Source organism: Labrus bergylta, chromosome 18, assembly GCF_963930695.1.
Source record: "Labrus bergylta chromosome 18, fLabBer1.1, whole genome shotgun sequence".
Classification (NCBI taxonomy): domain Eukaryota; kingdom Metazoa; phylum Chordata; class Actinopteri; order Labriformes; family Labridae; genus Labrus; species Labrus bergylta.
Genome location: NC_089212.1, coordinates 23,741,467 through 23,762,703, shown reverse-complemented (window position 1 = coordinate 23,762,703; position 21,237 = coordinate 23,741,467). Strand labels below are relative to the sequence as shown.

The 21,237-nt window shown below is 41.9% G+C and overlaps 1 protein-coding gene across 1 annotated transcript; it reads left to right on the top strand.

Annotated features, from left to right (window-relative positions):
• The first annotated feature begins 1,094 nt into the window (after window positions 1-1,094).
• trmt61a (tRNA methyltransferase 61A) lies at window positions 1,095-19,321 on the top strand. The gene is made up of 4 exons (XM_020649650.3): window positions 1,095-1,264; window positions 3,447-3,793; window positions 14,022-14,288; window positions 18,616-19,321. Exons 2-4 carry the CDS (start codon window positions 3,463-3,465, stop codon window positions 18,915-18,917), a joined length of 900 nt encoding a protein of 299 aa, XP_020505306.1. The 5' UTR covers window positions 1,095-1,264; window positions 3,447-3,462; the 3' UTR covers window positions 18,918-19,321.
• Window positions 19,322-21,237: the final 1,916 nt, after the last annotated feature.

Here is a 21,237-nt window from a genome sequence, read left to right as displayed (position 1 = left end):
TAAACTGGTTTATAGCATTTGTATTGTTGTACATGTATTTTAATGTATCCTCATATCGTGTTCTGGGGTTTTATGTAACTGAATGTTTTACATTTTAATCTGTTTGTTTACACAAAGGCCCAACTGGGGACACGAGTTGGAAATCAGCAACAGCTCTATACTCTTAATGCAGCACATCAGTTTCATGCTTTGTATTGAAATTATGTTAAATTTCATTGTCCCTATTAAATAAATTAATTCAATTCATAACTGTATATATTCTTTCAGTCACCACAACTGTCTATTTATTTATTATTATTATCATTCATTCACTGAACAGCAATTTCCCTGGCCACTTTTTGCATATTTCTCTTTCATATCACCACAAATATATATATATTTATTTTGTTGTTGTTGTTTTTGTAAACGCTGCTGTTTAGGATTGCTGCTAACAAAGTTTCGTTGTGTCCTTGTATACAGTGATAATAAAGATTTGTGTATTTGTGCAATTAAAAAGTTTGATTAAGATATTAAACAAGAGTAAGAATGCTTTTGTAACAGAATAAACACGCAAAAAAAGGGTTTCAACACACGAACAATTCACTTTTGCAAAAAGGCTCCAGAAAGGACAGATTTAAAAATACTTTTTTACCTACTGAAATTGCACTTTATAACGACTCCCCTTTAAGTAAGGACAGAAGATATTTAAACTTTTAAACTTTAGCCTGAGCTGCATATATTAAACTGTATATTTGCACACTTGACTGCTTTTTTATCATAATTCTTTGAGTAACAGCTACTTATATGTGTTGTGTTGTGTGTTTGTATGTATGCTGGCTGCTGGAACACCTAATATATCTTATCTTTATCTTAAATTAAGAGCCGTTTGGGAGCCGACTCTCTGAAAAGAGCCGGACTTCGAATCACTACAGTGAATTGCCCCAACTTCCGGCAGTTTGATTAAAATATTAAACAAGAGTAAGAATGCTTTTGTAACAGAATAAAAACGCAAAAAAGGGGGGTTTCAACACACAAACCATTCATTTTTGCAAAGTTGAGGCTACAAAAGATCCGTTTGGGAGTCGAAAGATCCGACACCCGGACTTCCGGCCATCACTACACCAACTTCCGGCAGCGACTTCCAACACCACGTGTTCGGCTAAATGAATGGGAATGTCAGTGCTGTCCCACCTGCACATTTATCGGCATTCAAAGCTGGAGGGGTTTTTGTCGTTAACCGAACAAAGTTTGTTTTCGTTTGAAGTCTGAAGTCGAACAGCTGACGGTAGGTTGAGTGACGTAACGGCTGTTAACCCGAACTGTGGTGGCTAAACTTAGCATGCTAGTTCGCCAGGTGAAAACGTTTTTAATGTTTTAAATCGCAGACTTTTTGCACTGAGACCTTGCTTCACATTTTGTTAATAACCTCCAAATTGTAAACATAGTTGAAGCAAATACTCTGCGTGAAGGTTAGTTAGCTTTATAAACATTTTCTGTCACCGTTAAATTAACTAGTTTCTGTTCCCTCCTTTAGGTAAACGTGTCCACCTCTTCACTTGTTTTTAACTTCTAGGCTGAACTCAGTTAAACTTAAAATGAATTTCCAACTGTTGGTTAACTTTCCTGACTAAACTGAACTTTAACTTTGAGAGGAGAAAACAATCAGAAGTGAAGATCAGCTGATGAAACATGAATCTTACTCACATCTTCTCCAGGTTGTCGCTCATCCTTCTTTTTGTTCCTCCGCGAAAAAGTTGAAAAGCAGAAAAAAAAAGTTCTCCTGTGTCCTCCTGTGTCCTCCTGAAGAGATTCAGTTTAATGAAACGATCGTTGTTTGTGTTGTTTGTGTTGTTTGGTTTTAAAAATAACGACGTTTGAGAACACTCAGAATCAGCAGTTGAACGGTTACCATGACAACCCAGCATCTTCCCAAAAGACAGGCATGACAACGAACAGCAAAACACTTAAAAATAATAATAATAATAATCAGTGTCATATAAATTAATTTTTAAACATGTGCTCAAAAGGGGACAAGATTTGAAAAGTAAACAATAATGACACAAACATCTCGTTGTGTTATTCAGTTTCATATTTGGACTTTTGTACATTTACTTTCCTTCCATTTGTCATTAACAGCCTCTGCTTTATCTGCTCTCATGCACTACATCACTTTATTCTATCCTTTCTATTTCAGTATTCATCCAGTTCTGGTTACTTTATTCCTGATGTTTCTTATCCATCATTGCACTACGGTCACTTTATTTATCTCATTTTTACCTTTACAGTTATATTGTATATATTAGTTCTGTTGTTCCATTATTCACCTTATTAACTTATCATTTAGTATTTAGCCTATCTGCACATAGCTCTGTATATATATATATTTATTTCTCGTTGACTACATATAGTTCTGTTTACATCTGTTAGTCCGATCACTGTCCACTTATATCTACTATATTATCCTGATTACCACAAGGTTGGGATTGAAATAAAAGAAATATAGGCTACCAGGCTACAAGTAAGAAAAGTGAAACCTTCAGCTTCCTGTCCACTCAGAAATCACCATCAACATGAATATGAAATTAATTGTTACATTTATGCAAGACAAGAATGTACAACTGAAGAAAAGCACAAAACATTCTGAATTGAATGAAATATGTTGAATAAAACGTTCATAGTTCGCCTACGGGTTAAAGATTGTTGAAAGTTGTTCAAGGCGTATTATTGCAATGGTAACTTACAAGATCTCCCTTTTCTGTCATCGTTAATGTTCGTGAGTCGCTGTGAAGATGGAATTGTGGGGCGTCATATCTCATCTCCGTTCGTAAAGGATGGTCCAGTGTATCCTATGCTAAAGGAGGTTATAAAGGAAGCATTGAGCCACCTTTCCTTAACGTTTAGAGAATTCAAAGGGCTCTTATCATGGCCGCCACTTAAATGCTTCCGGGATTAAGGTAAAGTGGATAGTGAAAGGAGATAGGAGATAGGAGGGACAATTGGAACGCAACCAGAAAGTGTCTTTTTGGCTCATGTGGATGAAAGACACCAAATCCCAGAATGCACAGCACCGCGGGCCACTCCCACTAAGGTCCTCTATTTCAGGATCAGAAATACTTCATTAATCCCAGAGGGAAATTCAATCGTTGCAGTTTCTCCAAAATATACAATATAGCAGTAGAAATATAGAAATAAAAACATTTACTGACATATTTACTTCAACACGAGGCCGTTTCCTCAACTGATTCACAGATTTCTTCCAGAATTGATTTTGGAGATTCCTGTCAGAAAACAGACTCTATGTCTGTGTCCATAGACAAACAGTGAGAGCACCGACACTACCAGTCCGCCCCAGCTCGATCCGGCCCGGGCTCCTCGTCCTCACCGCCGCCGACAGGCAGGCCTCATGTCTCGGCGTCCAGGCACGATGTTTGTTGATCTAACTTTGTCTCCTACCTCTCTGTTAACAGAGTGCCAGTGCTCACCATGAGTTTTGTGGAGTACTCAGACTGCATTCAGGAAGGGGACATCGCCATCATCTACCAGAGCCATGACTCCATGATGCCTGTCAAGGTGCAGCAGGGCACCCAGACGCAGACACGCTACGGGGTCATCCGCCACTCCTCAGACCTTATTGGCCAGCGATATGGGTCCAAAATCACCTGCAGCAAAGGCGGGTGGGTCCATGTGCTTCACCCGACGCCTGAGCTGTGGACAGTCACCCTGCCTCACCGCACACAGATCCTCTACACCACCGACATCGCTACCATCACCATGATGCTGGAGCTGAAGCCAGGATCCATCGTCTGCGAGTCGGGTAAGGGTTAATTTAAGACGCATAGGAACCAATAATATATAAACATTGAATATGAGCAATCTGATGAGGCACAGAACGGCATATTATTAGCCATACTGCTAACACAATCGTTGAACTATCTGGGTTTGTCTGTGCTCCACCCTAGAAGTGGGTTTGATAAAGTGCTTATTCACCATGAATCCATCGCTTCAACATCGGTACCGGACGATTTTGGCCCTGTTGACAGACATCAGCCCTCGGACAGGAAACCACAACAGTATCATCATTGTGATATTCTTGATAAATCTAAGATTCTAAGCTTTCACAATTACATTTTTTATACCGATGTCCGTTTAGTGTATAAAATAATCCATGATGCTGCTCCCCCACCATTGAAAAGCTTTGTGAAACTTGGCTCTGAGCTGATCAGCAGATCTTCAAGGTCTGCCTCTAACGGAGATCGCAGTATTCCTTAACGTGGCTCCGCTTTAGCACAATCTGTTTTTTTCTTTTAAAGCCGTTAAAGAATGGAACAGTCTTCCAACTAGTCTTGAACTTTGCACAAACTTCTGCACTTTCACCCGGGAAGTCAGAAAATGGATTTTAAGTAACCAGTCTTGTGTCATCTCGACAACCTTTTAGATCTCTCAGGGAAACGTAGGGACAACAGATGGAAATTAGCTAGCTAGCTAAATCTGGTACAAAGCATCTCTTCTCTTCTGAGACTAATGTGTTTTTTTTTTTATGTACACTGTCCCTGATTCAAATAAACGAGTAAATAATGTGTCAATTTAATGCTGACATCTAGTTCTACTGATCCAGAGAAGAGGTTTTTATTTTAAGTCACCTGTTGAACAAACTCTGACTTTGTTTTCAAACATGACAGAAAATGTTGGCGTTGTGGGAGTCTTTCACAAAAAGAAGTCGTGGAACAAACATCGGCAATCGGCTAAGTTGTTATTTCAAACATCGGTATCGTATCCGTCCTGATCTCCCCAATCGATGCGTCTCTATTATACACACAAATAATTAAAAGATAGACACTTAGCGGCACTTCTGCTGTATACTTGGGTTCAAGTGAACCTAAATATGTACGATAGCAACAAACATTCCTATTTCTATTTAAGCATCCTGGGATGAGAGTCACATTTTACCCTCTTTACTGGAACAAATGGCCCAGACACTAACACAGGGAATGATTCACATTCCTATTCAAAGGTGTTTTAATGGATTATGTCGATCTTTAAGATTGATGATTGAACATTTTTGTACTCATATTCTCATTTCCTAAGTTCTGCGATGACTCTTCAACCTGTACTGTCGGTATGAATTTGCATGTTACTGGTTGTAAAGGTCAAAAAGAGGAGACTGGCTGTGCTGCACACAGAATGCTAAACTGTAAAACCCTGAGCTTAATACAGACGGACATCAGCAGAGCAAGAGGGCTGTGAAATAAAAAATAAATGATTGTAAGTCATGTGTTTTAATATATAAGCCTCTCCTTTGTTGATTTTGCACCAGTTTGACTAACTATGCAAAGATTCTCTAAATGCTGCTAATTAAAGAAGATACCTTCATAAAGACTTCTTATGTGTTACATTCAAAATAAATCTACAGACGGAATCAAAGATATACCCCCATTCATTGTGTATTGCAGTCTGTGCTGGGAAACATAGCTGCTCTGACGAGGCTGGCACTGCCACTTTTCCCCGTCTTCTTTCCGTCATAGCGGTGCATTTAAAGCAAACGGTGGTATACAGTTCAGTAAATAAACCTCGTGGTACACTGGTTTCAGTGAAAGACTCCTCAGTTAAAGTCAACGAGTGACCAGCTAAGGTGGGCAGTACAACTCGTACATCACAACTTTGACCATAGGATGAGAGCGAGTAGGAGTGCAAACTCCACAAAGCTAACTAGAGATGCACCGATACTACTTTTTTGCAAACCAAGTACAAGTACTTACATTTGGGTACTCACAGATACAGAGTACCGTTACGAGTACTTACTGCCCTGATCCGCGTCTGTTTCTGAAGCACGGTCACAGCAGGAATCACATCTGATGCTAAAGCATCGGACGAGCTCACTTTTAGGGTTAACTCCTCAAACGGAGCCAAAACAGACAAAGTTTTTTCCAGAAGTGTCCACTGTGCGCTGTAAGATTGTCGGGGAGTTCATATTCAGAGCCAAATATTCCCAGAGCCCGCTTCTGCTCGGTGAGAGACTGCAGCATGTAGTACGTGCTATTCCAGCGCGTCTGCACGTCTTGTTGGAGTCTTCTTACGGGCTGGTTGAGCTGCAGCTGAATGTCTTTCAGGTGGGAGGAGGCTAACGCTTAAAATGTCCAACAGTTTGACGTCTGACTGACACCGCGTCAGCTACACTCCTCTGAGCCCAAAGTCCTTCGTTACCAGCTAGCTGTAGTGTGTGAGCCACGTACAGAAGGCTGGGGAGTGTAAAGTTTGCAGTCTGCTCTTCTTTTGTCGTCATCGTTTACGCTGAAATATCTCCACACCGCTGACATCTCGCTTCTCTCCGCCTACCCGCTCAACTGAAAAGAGGCGCACGGCCGCCGTAAAGTGGTATCGGTGCCATTATATTCGCATAGTTTTACAAGTATGAGTACCTAAAGGCGGCATCGGACTGATGGTATCGGGTCATCCCTTAAGCGAACACAGATGGTACTAAGAGAGCCACACAGCTGCACAGAAACTGTTTGCCGAACACAATTGAAGTCATTACGCAGGACGACAGTGCAAACCTTTTTTTCCATCTGGGTGACCTCCAAAATCACTCTGCGTCTTACATACAGGTGCGACTTATATTCCAGATAATACGGTTTAGTTTCTGTGAAAAAAAGTATTCTAATCACGCACAAACAAAAATATATTTGGTGATACTCATTTATCTGCCAACCAATATATTATATAAAGAGATTTTCTATCTCCTAAGATGTTCCACATTAGACACAGTATCATGTTTTATAATCACAGATGCTTCTGAGAAACGTATATAGAACAATATTCTCATTAGTACTTGTCTGTTGTTGTGTTCCTTCTTGTTAAACCTCCGGCTCCTTCTCTCTTGAATCCTTTAACCTCCATTTAAAGTTGTCCAAAATGAAATCCCTCACATGGCCGATGTGTTTGTAAAAGCTAGCTGCAGTTTCCTCCAGTCCAAGGGCAAAGAGGGGGGATGGGAGAGGATGTTAATGTGTGTGTGTGCTGCAGTGCTTCATCATGTTTTACAGCTGGCAGCCCTGCCCATGTCACTGTATTGATTGTACTTGTGTGTGTGTGTGTGTGTGTGTGTGTGTGTGTGTGTGTGTGTGTAGAGGTTGGAGGGGTCTCTGGGGTGATGAACGAGGTCTGCAGGAAATCTGTTTAGTCAGCACACTCCCACAGGCAGTATGGAGAGGGCTGCACTATCTGCATTAACATCACATGCTCTGCCTTTTTATAAATGAATATTTAAAACTCTGCATCCAAGAATGCACATTATGTTCAAACGATCCAATTTATATGAAAGCAATCAACCCAGAAGTCTTACAACTGCTACATTTGATAATGAATGGGTTAAATCAAAGATAAATGCCCTGATTTGAAGATGACTTAGCTGCATACCCTTGTGCATTATGTGTCGATGAGGTGCTTATCGACATTTGTGCGACACACGGTGGTGATTGTTTAGCCTGATGGTCTTCAACCAGTATGTGCTGTTCCTTTGGAGGGGAGGTTTAATGTCTTATGAACATGCAGCAGTTAGAATGCTTGTCAATGATCACCTCTGACGTATAAAGGAGTCACCTTGGAGGGAGGCATTATAGACATTTTTAGGGTTCTCTCCCAGCTGTGTTTAGCAGATTGCAAAGCCAGTGTATTCAGCAAATGCCCTCTGTAGCTCAAAGGTTTTTGAGTCGTACTGAGCTCGTACAAAAAATGAGAAGTTGAACCAGCCAGGGGAGCGCAGCTGCTACACAGACGTGTCTTTCCTTCCGGCAAAGACGTAGGGGTACTTCAGGCTTGTTTCTGCTTTCTAGTGACACTGAGCTACTTCTCTGAATGAGTCAACTATCTGTCGTCTACGGGGTGTAAGAAAATATATTTTTGTTTAGAGATGGAACCGATCCTATCTTGAATCGGCATCTGCCCGAAATTTACTTAATGAACATATTGGACTCACCGATGAAGAAAGATGGTTGGGCAATCGTTCTCAGCTCGCACAGTCTCACTTTGAAGACATTCAGACTGAACTGGAAAAGGTGTCCACAAATCGATTCCATGACAACGATCGCTGGATGAGCTCCTTGTAATTAAACAAAGATTGATTTCACAAAATCAATCCAATAGAGGTCTGTACTTCACAGAATAAGGCTGACTTTGATCTACTGGTGACACTAGATAAAAATCAGACCTTCACTGATGGAGGCTCCATCCTCAGGGACACACTGATGGTGTGTCCGTGCAAAGTTTTATGTCGGTACATCAGAAAGTTGCTGAGATCCTTCAGTCCAGACCAAACAACCGTGTAATCCATAGAACCATGTTCCTTTGCATGGCTAAAGATTTAGCCTTTAATCAGTTTCATTATTGGTGGACTCTGTGTGGGGCCGTCTACATATGTTAATGAAATAAAGAAGTGGTTTTCCCTCAAGTCACCACACTGGAGAATTTAATTGGGAGGAAATGCAACTCAGTTTGACCACTTTGATATGTGTCAGCTGAAAGCTATGGAGCTCCTCTTTATGGACAGAAACACTGAGATCTCACTACAGGTTATTGCACCTGTACAAATGAGCAGAGTATTACCAAACGATGACAAATTTCTGTTTAATGAAGGTGTTGCCTTGATGCGAATGGTGAAGTCAACCCATGACTCACATCAGAGTTTCTAATCTGCACGTAGAGTAAGACAGTCATGTCAGTGTGCAGCTTCTGTACTACGACAGGCTGCTGTGATGCAAGAGTGAGAAAACGTGGTGGGGGAGGGGGACTGTTGACCTGAAGTGCAGGTCATTGTGGGTTTTCTGTTCTGCGTTTACTGTCATCAGCTACATAGTGGTTGACTGGGTGAGAAGCAAAACCAGGACAGAGGTCAACTAACTGAGTTTTCTCAGCAGACCATTTTTAGAAAGTGAAAGTAAAAAACTTCTGAGTGAGTCTGAATGCGTTTGGACACAGAAACAATAAAAATCTGACTCTGGGTGACATGATGCCAGAATTTAAACTTTGAAATGGTACTAGTACAAATACCTGTTTTGAAACCATGGCAACAAAAATAGAAGTTGTAGGCCCAACAATATTGGGTTATTCTTTTTTCTTTTCTGTTTTTTAGATGAATTTGAGCTTTTTTTTAATGCCTTTTAAGAGAGTCAGTTCAGATTATGGAGTTTGGCATCAAGGAAAGAGAGAGTGCGGACGACACACCAAGGAGATTGTCGGCTGTAGTCTTTGCGGTGTGTTCAAGTGAGGCGATGCCACAGTCAGCCTTCACCACTAGTTCTTTGTCGTCTGATTGGTGTATCAGGGCCTTTAAAGCCAGGCTGCCCACATGAGGAGTTCAGCCTCCACACATGGTGTACAAGAACAAACCACTCAGCCACCGGCAGCCGGTTAATTATTTTTTAAATGATCTAAAAATTTCAAGCTAACTCCTGCCAAGTTGCTCTTGTTAAATTGGCAAATGTTTCTTTACTGAAACGCTGCCAGTGTAATTGTGCAATAGAGACAGTGTAACCTCCTCTTCTCTCTCTTTGTAGGAAACATCAGAGTTACTTTCACATCTTTATGAGACATCAAGGGGACATGAGAAATGTATTTTTTCTGTTATTTTCTGATGATTGGATTTGAATGGACCACCTCTGTTCTCTATCTCGGAAACTTTGGGTCAAAAATATGACTGAAGATCTGTTGTAATTAAATCTTTGGTACTTTTAAGTACTAGTAACAATCATAAAACTGTTTAAAACGGTTTAAAAACATGTGGTATCGAAAAGTCTCAAACATTTTTGACAACCTTACCTCAGACTTTATCATAACCTCCACTGGCACGTTTACTTGATGGGCATGAACATTTCAGACATTCATGCTTCCCATATGTTATATCCATATGATGGAAGTGTCAAAGTTAAATATCTTTCTATCGTGTTTTAATAAAGTCATGACATTTGGTTCGGATATTCTACTTCCTGTCGGGATATCTTGTAAAAGTTTAGTTATCATCTGACTTTTCTTTTTCACAACTTCATCTATTTTTCTTTATGACTTTGTTACGATCATCCAGAATCCCATTAATCTAGAAGTTTCATTATCATCATAAGTTTATGTGATATCCAAAAACCCATCAACCTCTTTTCAGTGTGCTTATCATCTGCCGATGTAAATATATACTTACATTTGCAAATTAGGCGCAGATACTCAAATTCCAAAACTGAGTCACAACATGACTCAAGAGCTTCTCGGACTGGGTGTTAAAAAATGGAATAATGATCTTTGTAAAGAGTTTGTCACAGCTTGGGTAGTTTGTCTCTGTTTGAGTTTGTCATCTTGAACAACGTCATCATAGTCTCTATCAGGATTCAGCACTGACACAGTCTAAATGAAACTTCAGACAGCTGTTGTTGTCCCGTGTTCCTTCCTCTCTTAATCAGATTGGGTGACTTTAGTTGTCTCTGTTTTGTATCAAACCAGAAACCAGCGCTAAGTCGTATGTCGGCCCTTCTTTAACCTGAACTAAACTGTGCTCTAAACACTTAATCAGCAGTCCTAGCAAACAGACGTTCCCCTCAAAGTTAAGACTAGATCCTTGTAACGATGGAAGTCATTTCTAATGCATCCGTTTTGAATTTATGAAGGATACGTGTTATGTATAGATAGCTGGTGTGATTGACAGGCGGGATGTAACGGTTTGTCAAGAGGCTTTAAACCCCGTCTCAGCTCCAGCTCTCAGCCTGTCGTTAAGTGGACTAAAAGTTAGGCTGAGATAGGACTCCAACATGGCGGCTGCTGCTGATGAGCCTTCAAAAACCCCTTCAGAGAACAGATGGGTGACGTCACTCAGGCTTCGTCCATAAAACATTTTTCCTTTTAAAACTGTTGTTGAAAGATCAGAAAGAGTTATGCAATTGTTGAATTTGTTTTTATCATTTTGTTTTATTATCATTTAATCCATTTAATTCATATGTCATATAGTCATAACTACTTTTTGTTTTGCTTTTACATATCCTGTCAATCATGCAGACAGCCGCGGTGCCTATGCACCTGTGAGATCAGGATATGTGTGCTGTACTTTGAGCAAAACCACATGCGAGCTCGTAGGCGTTTCTGCCTGGTTCACGGTGTTCGAGCTAAAACCACATATGAACTTAGTATCACCTGTGTTATGAACTTGGTATCAACTGTGGATGTATACTCACACCACGTGTATACACGTATGTATCACGTTTCTGCGAATCTGCATTGTTGAGGTTTCACAGAATCTTGAAAAAAAGAGACAGTTTGGTTATAAAAACTCTGGAAAAAACTGATCGGGGTTCTTCTTTGGCTTTTCTGAAGGACTCCACGTCACTCTGACTTTTGAATCCACATTTTAGGACCAAGATCTTTTCAAACCTCAAGTGTCTACACTCTCGGGTTTAGACTTAGGCTTTGGTGGTTTGCTTTTCTTTTTACATGTTTTATATTTTTACTTTTACTGTTTTATATTTGCATTTATATTATCATTTGAAGTTTAATAAATACATTTTTTTGGAAACTTTTTGAAAGAAATCATTTCTCTGACTGAAATCATTTACACCACAAAGACTGGAGTTTCCCTTAAGGACCTTCGGAAGGTAAGCTCGGGCAGTCACACCACGGCACACTTCTACTGACTTTTACTACACACCTCATTCACACCTAACATCCTAGCGGGGGGGAGTTCAGTTATTCCCTCTCCGGGGGTTAATCTAGAGTCCTGTACCAGGGGTTATCCTTGAATCTAATTATTCTAGAAATGAATGTTAGGCAGATAATCCTGGGGCTGTGATTATAACTTGTTCATCCGTCCTCCAAAGGGTGTTAGAGGAGTCATTTTACAGAGCTCCTTCCACTAGGAAAGAGTAGACTAGCAGGTTGGTAGGGAGTGAGCTCTCATTTAGTTCACTAATTTATTAACTAATGTGTGGTGAGCTTCTGTTAGCTATAGTAAAGTTATTCACCTCTTTTTGCATGTCCAGGACGTGCTACACTGTGAATCATTGTTCTACCACAAAGAGAAGAAGTGTATTTCTAATAACACGAGTTACAAAGAGTAAACTAGTTGAGACGAAGACACTACTCGATAAATAATGAGACATTTGAAATGAAAACAAGATACCTGAGATACTGATGGTAACACAGAAACTGACCCAGAACTGAATCTTAACTGCAGAGTCAACAAGATGATAGGAGGAGTTTATCACTTTTCTCTTTGATGTCATTACATAATGCTCATGTTATTATTCCATGTACGGTCTTTATGTTGATGTACAGGTATGATGGGACGGGTCATCAGTTCAGTTAGTCTTTCAAAGGAAAAGATTCAAGTTGTTTTTTATCTTTATTGAGCTCAATCAAGCTGCATGTTTATCTCACTGTTATGATTTGTCTCTCTGCTGCTCGGGAATGTTGATGCTTGATTGTATTTGTGCACTCACATTTATAGTGTTTATTGTGTCGTCCTGTTGTTTCCAGCCAGAGAGTCGATCTTTCTCAGCAGCGTGAGGTTTTAGCAAGTCAAAGTGCTGCTGAGGGGTAAACATTGCCCTCTTTGTCGCCGCACGAACAAAAGCCGCGGTGACATAATATCAGGGGGAGAAGAAGAGGGGGGGGGAGGATGATGGGAGCTGCAGACCTCTAGCTGCGTTCTCGATGCTCAATCCTCCTCGCCTTCACTGCAAGTCACATGACAGCTTTTATTTATACTTCTTGTAAACTCACACACACTCGCATCACTCTCTCTCAAACTGCACATCAGCAGGCGTCAAAGACAAAGCAGCACTGCAGGGTAAAGAGGACCCACTCAGACGTGTAGCATCCACTCATCAGCCTCAGAGGAGAGACAGTGTGAAAGTGTGTGTGTGCCGAGGGAACAGCTGTGATCTCTGCTGATGAGACTGAGGCAGGAGACAAGGAAGCTCTGAAGGTCATTTTTGAGAGCTACGTAGTAAATTTGTGGTTTTAGAGATTAAGCAGCGTTTTCTCTTCGTTTGACTGAATTAAGAATGTCCTAGAGGAGGAGGGGTTTCTTTCTTTATCTGGTTTGAACACAGTATTGTTGTGGGAAAACTCAGGTTTAAACGTTTACATGCACCGTGGTTTTAAGTTGCATTGAAAACCATCGATGTGTCACTCATGTTTTGGGGAAGTCTTGTTGTAAAATGAAGCCAGCGCAGAAGTGCGAAGAAACTGCAGCTCCTCAAGTGAGGCTGCAAAAACCAAGGAATCCAAAATTCAAAAGCCATTTTTAAAGCAGAATTCTACATGTTCACAGCCCGTTTCCACCTCTTCCAGTGTTATTTATTTTTATTTTTGTAATGGCTTAAATTTGCATAAGGGGCGTGGCTGAGTTGATTGACAGGTGGACATGTTTCATCTGTTTGCCAGGAGGCTGAAAGCCCGCCTAAGCTCCTCCTCTTTGCCTGTATCTAGATTGATTAAAAAGTTGAAGATGGCCTCCAACAAACCAACGGGCGACGTCATTGAGACCAAATGCATGTTTTATACGGTCTGTGGTTTGTCCTGGTTCACCATGTGTATACTCACCATTCAGACGATAATACTATCTCACTGAAGCTCAATCTTTTCATCCTTTTGTCTGTCGATCAGCGTAACTAAGTCGTTGCTTGTTTCATTGCAAAGTTTGTCAAAGTGGAAGATAATTACAAATATTTCAAACCTTCAATTGATGCTTTTGGTGTAAATAGTGCTCTAATTAAGCGCACTTGTAGACTCACTGAAAGCTGGTGCACACTTGTTGTTTCCAGGTCCCTGCAGCCTCTCAGCGTGTTCATTCTCTTTCAGCAAATTTGCTTTATGCATTTGATCCTACCTTTCCTTTACTTCTTATTAGCTCCAGGTTTAAGTCAGCAATATTATCTCTGAAGTTATCAAACATGAGCAAAATGTTTAAGATCCTCTCAAAGATCAATTCCAAAATATTCATTTATTCAGTATGTGACTCTTTCCATCATCAAACTGCTGTTCTCATCCACCATGTGGTGTCTGTGTTGTAGGGACGGGCAGCGGCTCCCTCTCCCACGCCATCCTGCGCACCGTTGCCCCCACGGGTCACCTGCACACCGTGGAGTTCCACCAGCAGCGGGCGGAGAAGGTGGCGGAGGAGTTCAAGGAGCACCGGGTGGATCACCTGGTCACCGTCAGGAACCAGGACGTGTGCAAGGACGGGTTCGGAGTGACGGGGGTGGCGGACGCCGTGTTTCTGGACATCCCGAGCCCGTGGGAGGCCGTGAAACACGCCAAGGCTGCTATGAAGAGACACGGTGAGACACAACTGCGCTGTTTTGTGTTTGTGTGTTTTTTTTTATGTATATTGAAATAGCGTCCTCAGAGGAACAGTCTGTGTCACCTGCTGCAGACTGATCCATGACTCACTCCTGCACAGCAGCAACATGACTGTGACTGTGCACATTTTAAAATACCAGCCTGTGAATTTATTCCCCCCGCCGTGTCGCCTCCCTCTGCACTTTCCGTACCACCATCGATCCGAGCCGACAGCCCTCATTAACTATGCTGTTGTGTGTGTGTGTGTGTGTGTGTGAGTTTCTGTGTGTACTTATGTATGTGTGTATAAGGTTTAGGCTTTGTGGCGATTAGCATGTTGGGGTTTCTGCGACGACCAGCAGCATGCCCGGGCAGGTCTGCAGTTCACTCAGGTGGTCAGAAGATAAATGAAGGTTTATGTAGCAAACATGGAGCACATAGCAACCTAACCAATCAGTCACAACAGGTATTTGCATTTTTAGGGCCTTTAAGAATAAGTCATCTGACCGTCTTGTGCTAAATCTAAATCCATCCAAATTTAGAACCAATCTGCATCTCCTCTCTCTACTGCTCTGCAATTATTGCACATAAACCGCCTTGAAATCTGAAACAAGTTATTGATGGAGCTAATTCTCCAGTATGGTGCCGTTCAAAATAATATATTGCAGAAGTAGACTGCACAATTAGAAAATGTTAATTAACCTCTAAAGTTGAGGAAAAGATTGAAAAAACGATGTTTCTAAATGTATTCATTTGAGGTAAGTGTCTAAAATGTCAAAACAAAAGAATGGAAAGATACCACATCAGAAATATGAATGCATCGGCTCGGTGGTTAATGAGCCGGAGAGCCTCATTAAACGCTGCATTTTCCTGCAGCACATAAATGCACCGTGATGTTTTAAAAGTCATCCCCGAATATGAAGAGGAATGCTGCTCTGCCTCCTCCTCTCTGAATCCCTTTTATGGTGCCACTGCTACATATTCCTTTCATGAGCTGTTGACCCTCACATGCACACACACACACACACACACACACACAGATACTGATAAAGTGCAGCCATTGTAGAAACAGTCCCATGACCATACAGGGTTATGCTGCAGGGAGAGAGCTGGTGAATGTGGCTCCAGAATGAAACACTGGATTTACTTCCCACCATTCAGAACTCTGTGTTTAGATGCTTCAACTTTACTTAAATGTCACAAAACTCGCCTGGAAAATGTAAAAGATGAATCACCAGGAGGCAACACGTTTCACCCACGGGCCAAATTCATCACCTTGTCGTTAATTGTTCTGCACATAGCCGCAGACGGACTCCTGATCTGCTCTCAAGCTGGAGGAAAAAAGTTGCTGAGATCTGTTTTCTCGTGGCAGGGGAAGTGAAATATGTTTGGTTTTTTTCTCACTGAGTTGTAATTCTTCTAATGTTTTGGCCTGCAGCCCAGCCCTGTATTTAGCTCCTCTCTGAGAAAAGCCCAGGACCCTGACAGACCTAATCCTCCCTCCCTGCTGACTCTTAACACTGAGAGTTATTGTGCAAGAGTAACACAAACATGTCTCCTGAACACAGAGCCAGATAAGGAATCATAGTTAACGCATGTATCGAAGCTAGATGTCGACATAGGCTGATATTAGAGGCTATTAATAATCACTTTGCACATTCCTTGTATAATGATCAACCCGGCCTCTCCCTGCGTGTTCGTCCTGGTTGCTTGGAGACCGTTGAGTTGTGTTTATGGCCGTCTCGAGGGAGAACACCGGTCCTGTTAGCAGAAGGAACGACCGCTATCTGAAACATCCCGAGGTCTCCTGTAGTGTTTATCAGATACAATGGAGCCTTCAGCACGGCTGCCCTCTGCACTTCTCTGTTTCATTCAGTAACTCCATGCACAATGTCTCCAGACACATTGTCTCTCATCAGCTGGTGTCCCACTGTTACTGCAGACTGAAGATTATTCCCCTCTGAAAGGTGAAGTAGGATAAGGTAGGAGGAAGCTCTGGCTCTTCAGCTGCTCCCCACATGGAGTCTGGTGTATGGAGTATTCCTTTTCTCAGACAGGATCCAAAGAAAGTTCTAAAGCACACACATAACTTAAAGGTAGATGTATTGTGTGCAAAGGAGTAATGTTTCAACCCACTGCGTCTTCCTCAGAGTCAAAGTCAGTCCGGCTCGTGTGCTCCAGAACTTTCTGTGGATCCTGTCTGAGAGAAGGAATCCACTGAAGTATGTTTTGAAGTAAGATAAAATTGGGAAATTCCTGCAGAACAGTATTTTTCTCTCAGGAGGCCAAAGAGGTTTATTTTAAAGTAAATGGAGTAAACAATCGTACGTCATGCCTGGGAAACAAATGGGAGCTTCTTTGGGGACAATGTCAAAATGAGGAGTGCTCCTGGAAACATAACGAAGCTTAAAATACATTTAAAGAATTACCAACTTGGTGATGATCCACCTGGTGACCTAGAGGTCAGTCTGTGTGCTCCATGTACAGAGGCTCCAGCCCTCAAAGCGGGAGGCCCGGGTTTCATATCTGACCTGTGGATCCTTTCCCAAATGTCTCTCTCCCCGATATCTGATTCTACCCACTGTCCTGTCTCTACAACAATAGCTTTTGAATTCTTGTCAATTTCATTCACACATTACAAAATCAGAAGTTTGGTGAAAAGCTAAGTTCAGTGTTATTTCTCACAACTGGAGCTGATAAACAAAAAGAATCTAGGGATGAAAAACTGCTGTGTTGATATTAAGAGCGGTTTGTAGCTGATGCTTATTCTGTGCTGAAGTTTGACACTTCTTTATTTAACCAGGAAAAACTCCTTGTGATTAAAAATCTCTTTTTCCAGAGTGTCCTGTCCAAGAGAGCCAACTGATCATGTAGAAATGAAAACAAAAAACAGAATTCAATTTGTAGCGGTGAACCAAAGAATTGTTTGTTTTTTATTTCACCTCCAGGAGAGACAGTTCCTTCTCTCCATCCCTTCATCCCCTTTTTTATTCTCATAATTCTGCTTCAGAGTAGATAATATATGAACTCAGTTTGTTTTGTTTACTCTAACCCCTCCCGCCTCCAGCTGTACTGCTCGGAGCCACATTCCTCACCCCTGTAGGTCAGACGGTTCGAGGTTCCTTGGCTCATTGCTCTGGCCTCCCGCGGCGTTCTCTGCGCGAGAGGTCGGAGCTGCTCGGTGATCTCTTGTTTGTCAGAGCGCCGGCTCGTCCCCTGATGATCCACAAACTCCACCTGGAGCCCGACAGGTCGCAGGTCTGCTTTCTTGGGGAATAAAATATGCTTTAAAGGTGTTTTTAGGTGTCAGAAAAACAGATTATTAATACAAGTGGTGATATCACAGGACTCCCAAGAGAGAGCCTACATTTCCCATGAGGCCATACTGAATTAAAAAAATCTGGTTTAGATGATTTATCTCTGGTCCATGCTGTTTTTATTTTTAATGAACCACACACAGAGATAACAATGATGTATCCATCTTCCTCACTTCTTTGGAGATCATTTTCCCTCAAGGAAAATTCAATTAATCAGAAAGAGAGCTCGTGTGGCCACAACAACCATTCAGGGCGGCTCGATTGTGTGATCATTCAAAGTCGACTCATTTATTAATCTTCAGTGAATCTCACAAACAATCCCGTCTCGCTGTGTTGGCCCTTAGAGAACAAGGCGAGCAGATAACCCGGGTTAAGTGGATCTGCTCTCATCTTGTCAGGATCTTTAATAGAATCAGTTAGTGTAAATTATAACAAAGACTTTCTCCCCCTCCTGCTGCCACATGCTTTCAGATTTGTGAGGCCATACCTCGGAATCCTCCAGATTTCCAAGTGTTTGTTGTGGTATTTGATCATGTCTATAAACCCCTCTATTTCAGCCCTGCTCAGAACAGGCTGTTTCTGTGTCTGTACCTTTAAATATGTAAATGAGCTGTGTCTGACCACGCCCCCTCTCTGGAAGGACTTGGGGTGTACTCGGTGCTTTCTCGCTCCATGCCCTATTGTTTACGGTGAGAAGGCAGACTCAGAGGGCAGAACAAACACCTAGCTGTGGGAGTGTCACCCACCTGGGGGAGGGGCTACTGCCCTTTGTGATGTCATGAAGGGAAAATCTCCAAACGTCCTGTTTGAGCACACATTTTCTGAAAAGTGAAGCAGGAAAAAGACGGAGAGGATGGACTTTTCTCATCATTGGGGGGTTTGTCGGACTAATGGCAGATCAACATAGTCGTCGTTAGATCCTGTTCCAAAAAGCTGATACACTTGTAACTGGTTTTAAGTATTTTAAGGAAACTGTTCATCAACAGCTGTTTTCTGTGTCTCTCTGCAGGAGGTCGGGTGTGTTCGTTCTCCCCGTGCATAGAGCAGGTTCAGAGGACGTGCGAGGCTCTGGTGGATCAGGGTTTCGAGGAGATCAGCACCCTTGAGGTTCTGCTTAGAGTCCACGACGTGCGAACCGTCTCCCTGCCTCTGCCTGACTTCGGCCCCGACCCCTCGGCCCCAACTCAACTCGACGGCACAGAAAAAACGACTCCAAACCAGACCACCATCTCCTTAAAGACCACCGTCCCGCCCAGAGAAATCCCGGGTCACACAGGGTACCTCACCTTCGCCACCAAACCCAGAACCTAAACCTCAGTCCTGATTCTGATTTCCACCAGCGGTAAATAGGACATGATTTATAATCCGCCTCGCTGTATATTAATAAGACTCTCATAATCCAGCGGGGGTACCAGGTTCCTCCGGGTCCCGCTTGGCACTGCAGCACCGAGAGGATTTACAGTCTTGCGTTACATAATTTGTAAAGCTCCTGTCCCTTGGCGCCCGTTTGTTTGCATCAGGCAAGAGTGAAAATCGAGGCAAGTGGATTTCATCAGAGGAGAATATACTTTAAGACTTTTTGAATCGTGACTGATTAGATTCATTCCCTTTTTTTTTTTTTTTTTTACAAACTCAGTTTTTAATCAGTGTGGAGGGTTTTTTATTTTGTCATTGTTTGCACTTTGTATTCGAAATACAATAAATGTGTAAAAAGATCCTCGTCCTTCATTGTCCAGTTTGACCTCAGCAGAAATCAGAAAAAGACAATCACTCTCCACCAGCTAATACATCCTGATGGATCGACTATCGGATCAGTCAACATAAGAATCCAGTAAGAACGTTTGTAAAAATGCAGATACAACTCTCAGGGTTGGTAATTTCCTCCAGATCCACTTATTAAGATTTTAGGGTTTAGGTTACTTTTAAAATCATGCTAGTTTTTGAAAATTACCAACCCTGCCTTTAAGCGTTGTATTCTTCCTCTTGTGTTTACATAAATGAATCCTTTTCTGGAGCTTTGAACTGAAACACAAAAAAAGATCCCAACAAATAACTTTAAATTCCTGCTGTATTAACATTGAAACGCACATTTCCAACACAAATTTACTGTAAAAAAAGCCACCAACTATTGGTCAACTATATGTCACCTTAATCCAGTAAATATGTATTGAAGTGTCGGTAACAATTTGGATCTTTCCTTTCTTTATCTTTTTCAAAATTAGCAAAATATTCATGAAAAATCTCATTTGTGTCCTTGATTTGACTCTCCCGTTTTTTACGTTCTGTATGTAATGTTTGAAGAGTATCGATGCCATCGGGATAGATCGGTTCCTCTTCAGAATTGAAGGTGGAAACGCTGCAAAAGAAGTTTGAAGTGAAGCAGAGGCGACAAAATGTAAGCAAGAAGAGTGATCAAAACAACGACAGCAACAGGGACAATTTAAAGTCTCAATCCTCTTCAGTTTAACCCTCTTTTTCTTTCTTGACTCGTGCTTCTTTGATTATCAGGTTTACTTCCAGGCGTCTCCCTCTGCAGACGCTCGGCACCAAAAAAGGCAGAAAACACAGCCTCGCTCAGACACAGAACACAACAGAGGAGCTTCTACTTTTCCTCCTCCCAGACTTAAACACAACCCTCGTCACCTTTCATAATCAACCGGAACCGATGAGCTTCTCCCATTCGCCCTCTGAGAGAGAAGAGAGATTTCCGCCGCACAGAGAAACACCGGAAGATCAAAGTTTCAATATTTCATTTTGGACTTGGGTGTCACCGTTCATCTTTGAGGAAGTGTTTCTCTCTGAAGTTTTAACAGAACGCAGCTTTCTTAGTATGAGTGTTAAATACAAGAGAAACCAGTGGCAGAAATAGAGTGACATTTTCTGTTTGTTTCAGTTCTGTGACACTTGACTTCCACTCTTAGTCAAAGCCTTCTGCTGCATTCAGAAGCTGCTGGTTTATATCGGGGACCCGGTACGAGCTGGTGTACGCTATAATCCCGAGCTTACCGAGGGTTATAAAAAGCAACCGTGGTTGTTTTTGTACGCCGTGTTAGAGGAAGATTGCTGCGTCTTGGGTGTGTGTGTGTGTGTGTGTGTGACCGGCCAATTCTCCACCTCTGGACGAGGCCAAAGATCCCTCATGTCGGCCCAGGATTCTGTTTTTATTGTCAAATTGATTCACAACGGGGCGCAAAATCAACTACAAGTTTGGTTAAAAAAAAAAAAACCTCTCTGTGGTGACTCGTGTTTTTGTTTAAGGTTGTTTTCGGTGCAAAGAGGGGAAGATCCCAGCTGATAAATGAAGCCCCAGCTGCTCCTGGTAAACAGTGGAAACAGGGAAGTGGATGAATTGGAGAAATGGCTGAGTGTCTGGAGTTTTCTGGTTTGTACTCTCAGTCATCAGCGGGGACTCTGTAGGTGGAGGAAATGAGCAACGCTGGCCATCGAGGAGGAGGAGGAGGAGGAGGAGGCCGTTACTGTGATTGAACCTGCTGTGTTATTGGATTCAATTCATGCTGTTATGAGAGAAAAAAATGTCAGAGAGGATCTTATACATGACTCAGTTTTTGGCCATTAATGACAATCTGAGAAGAATCGCCCGATTTCCTCATTAGTTTTATAAATGTACCTA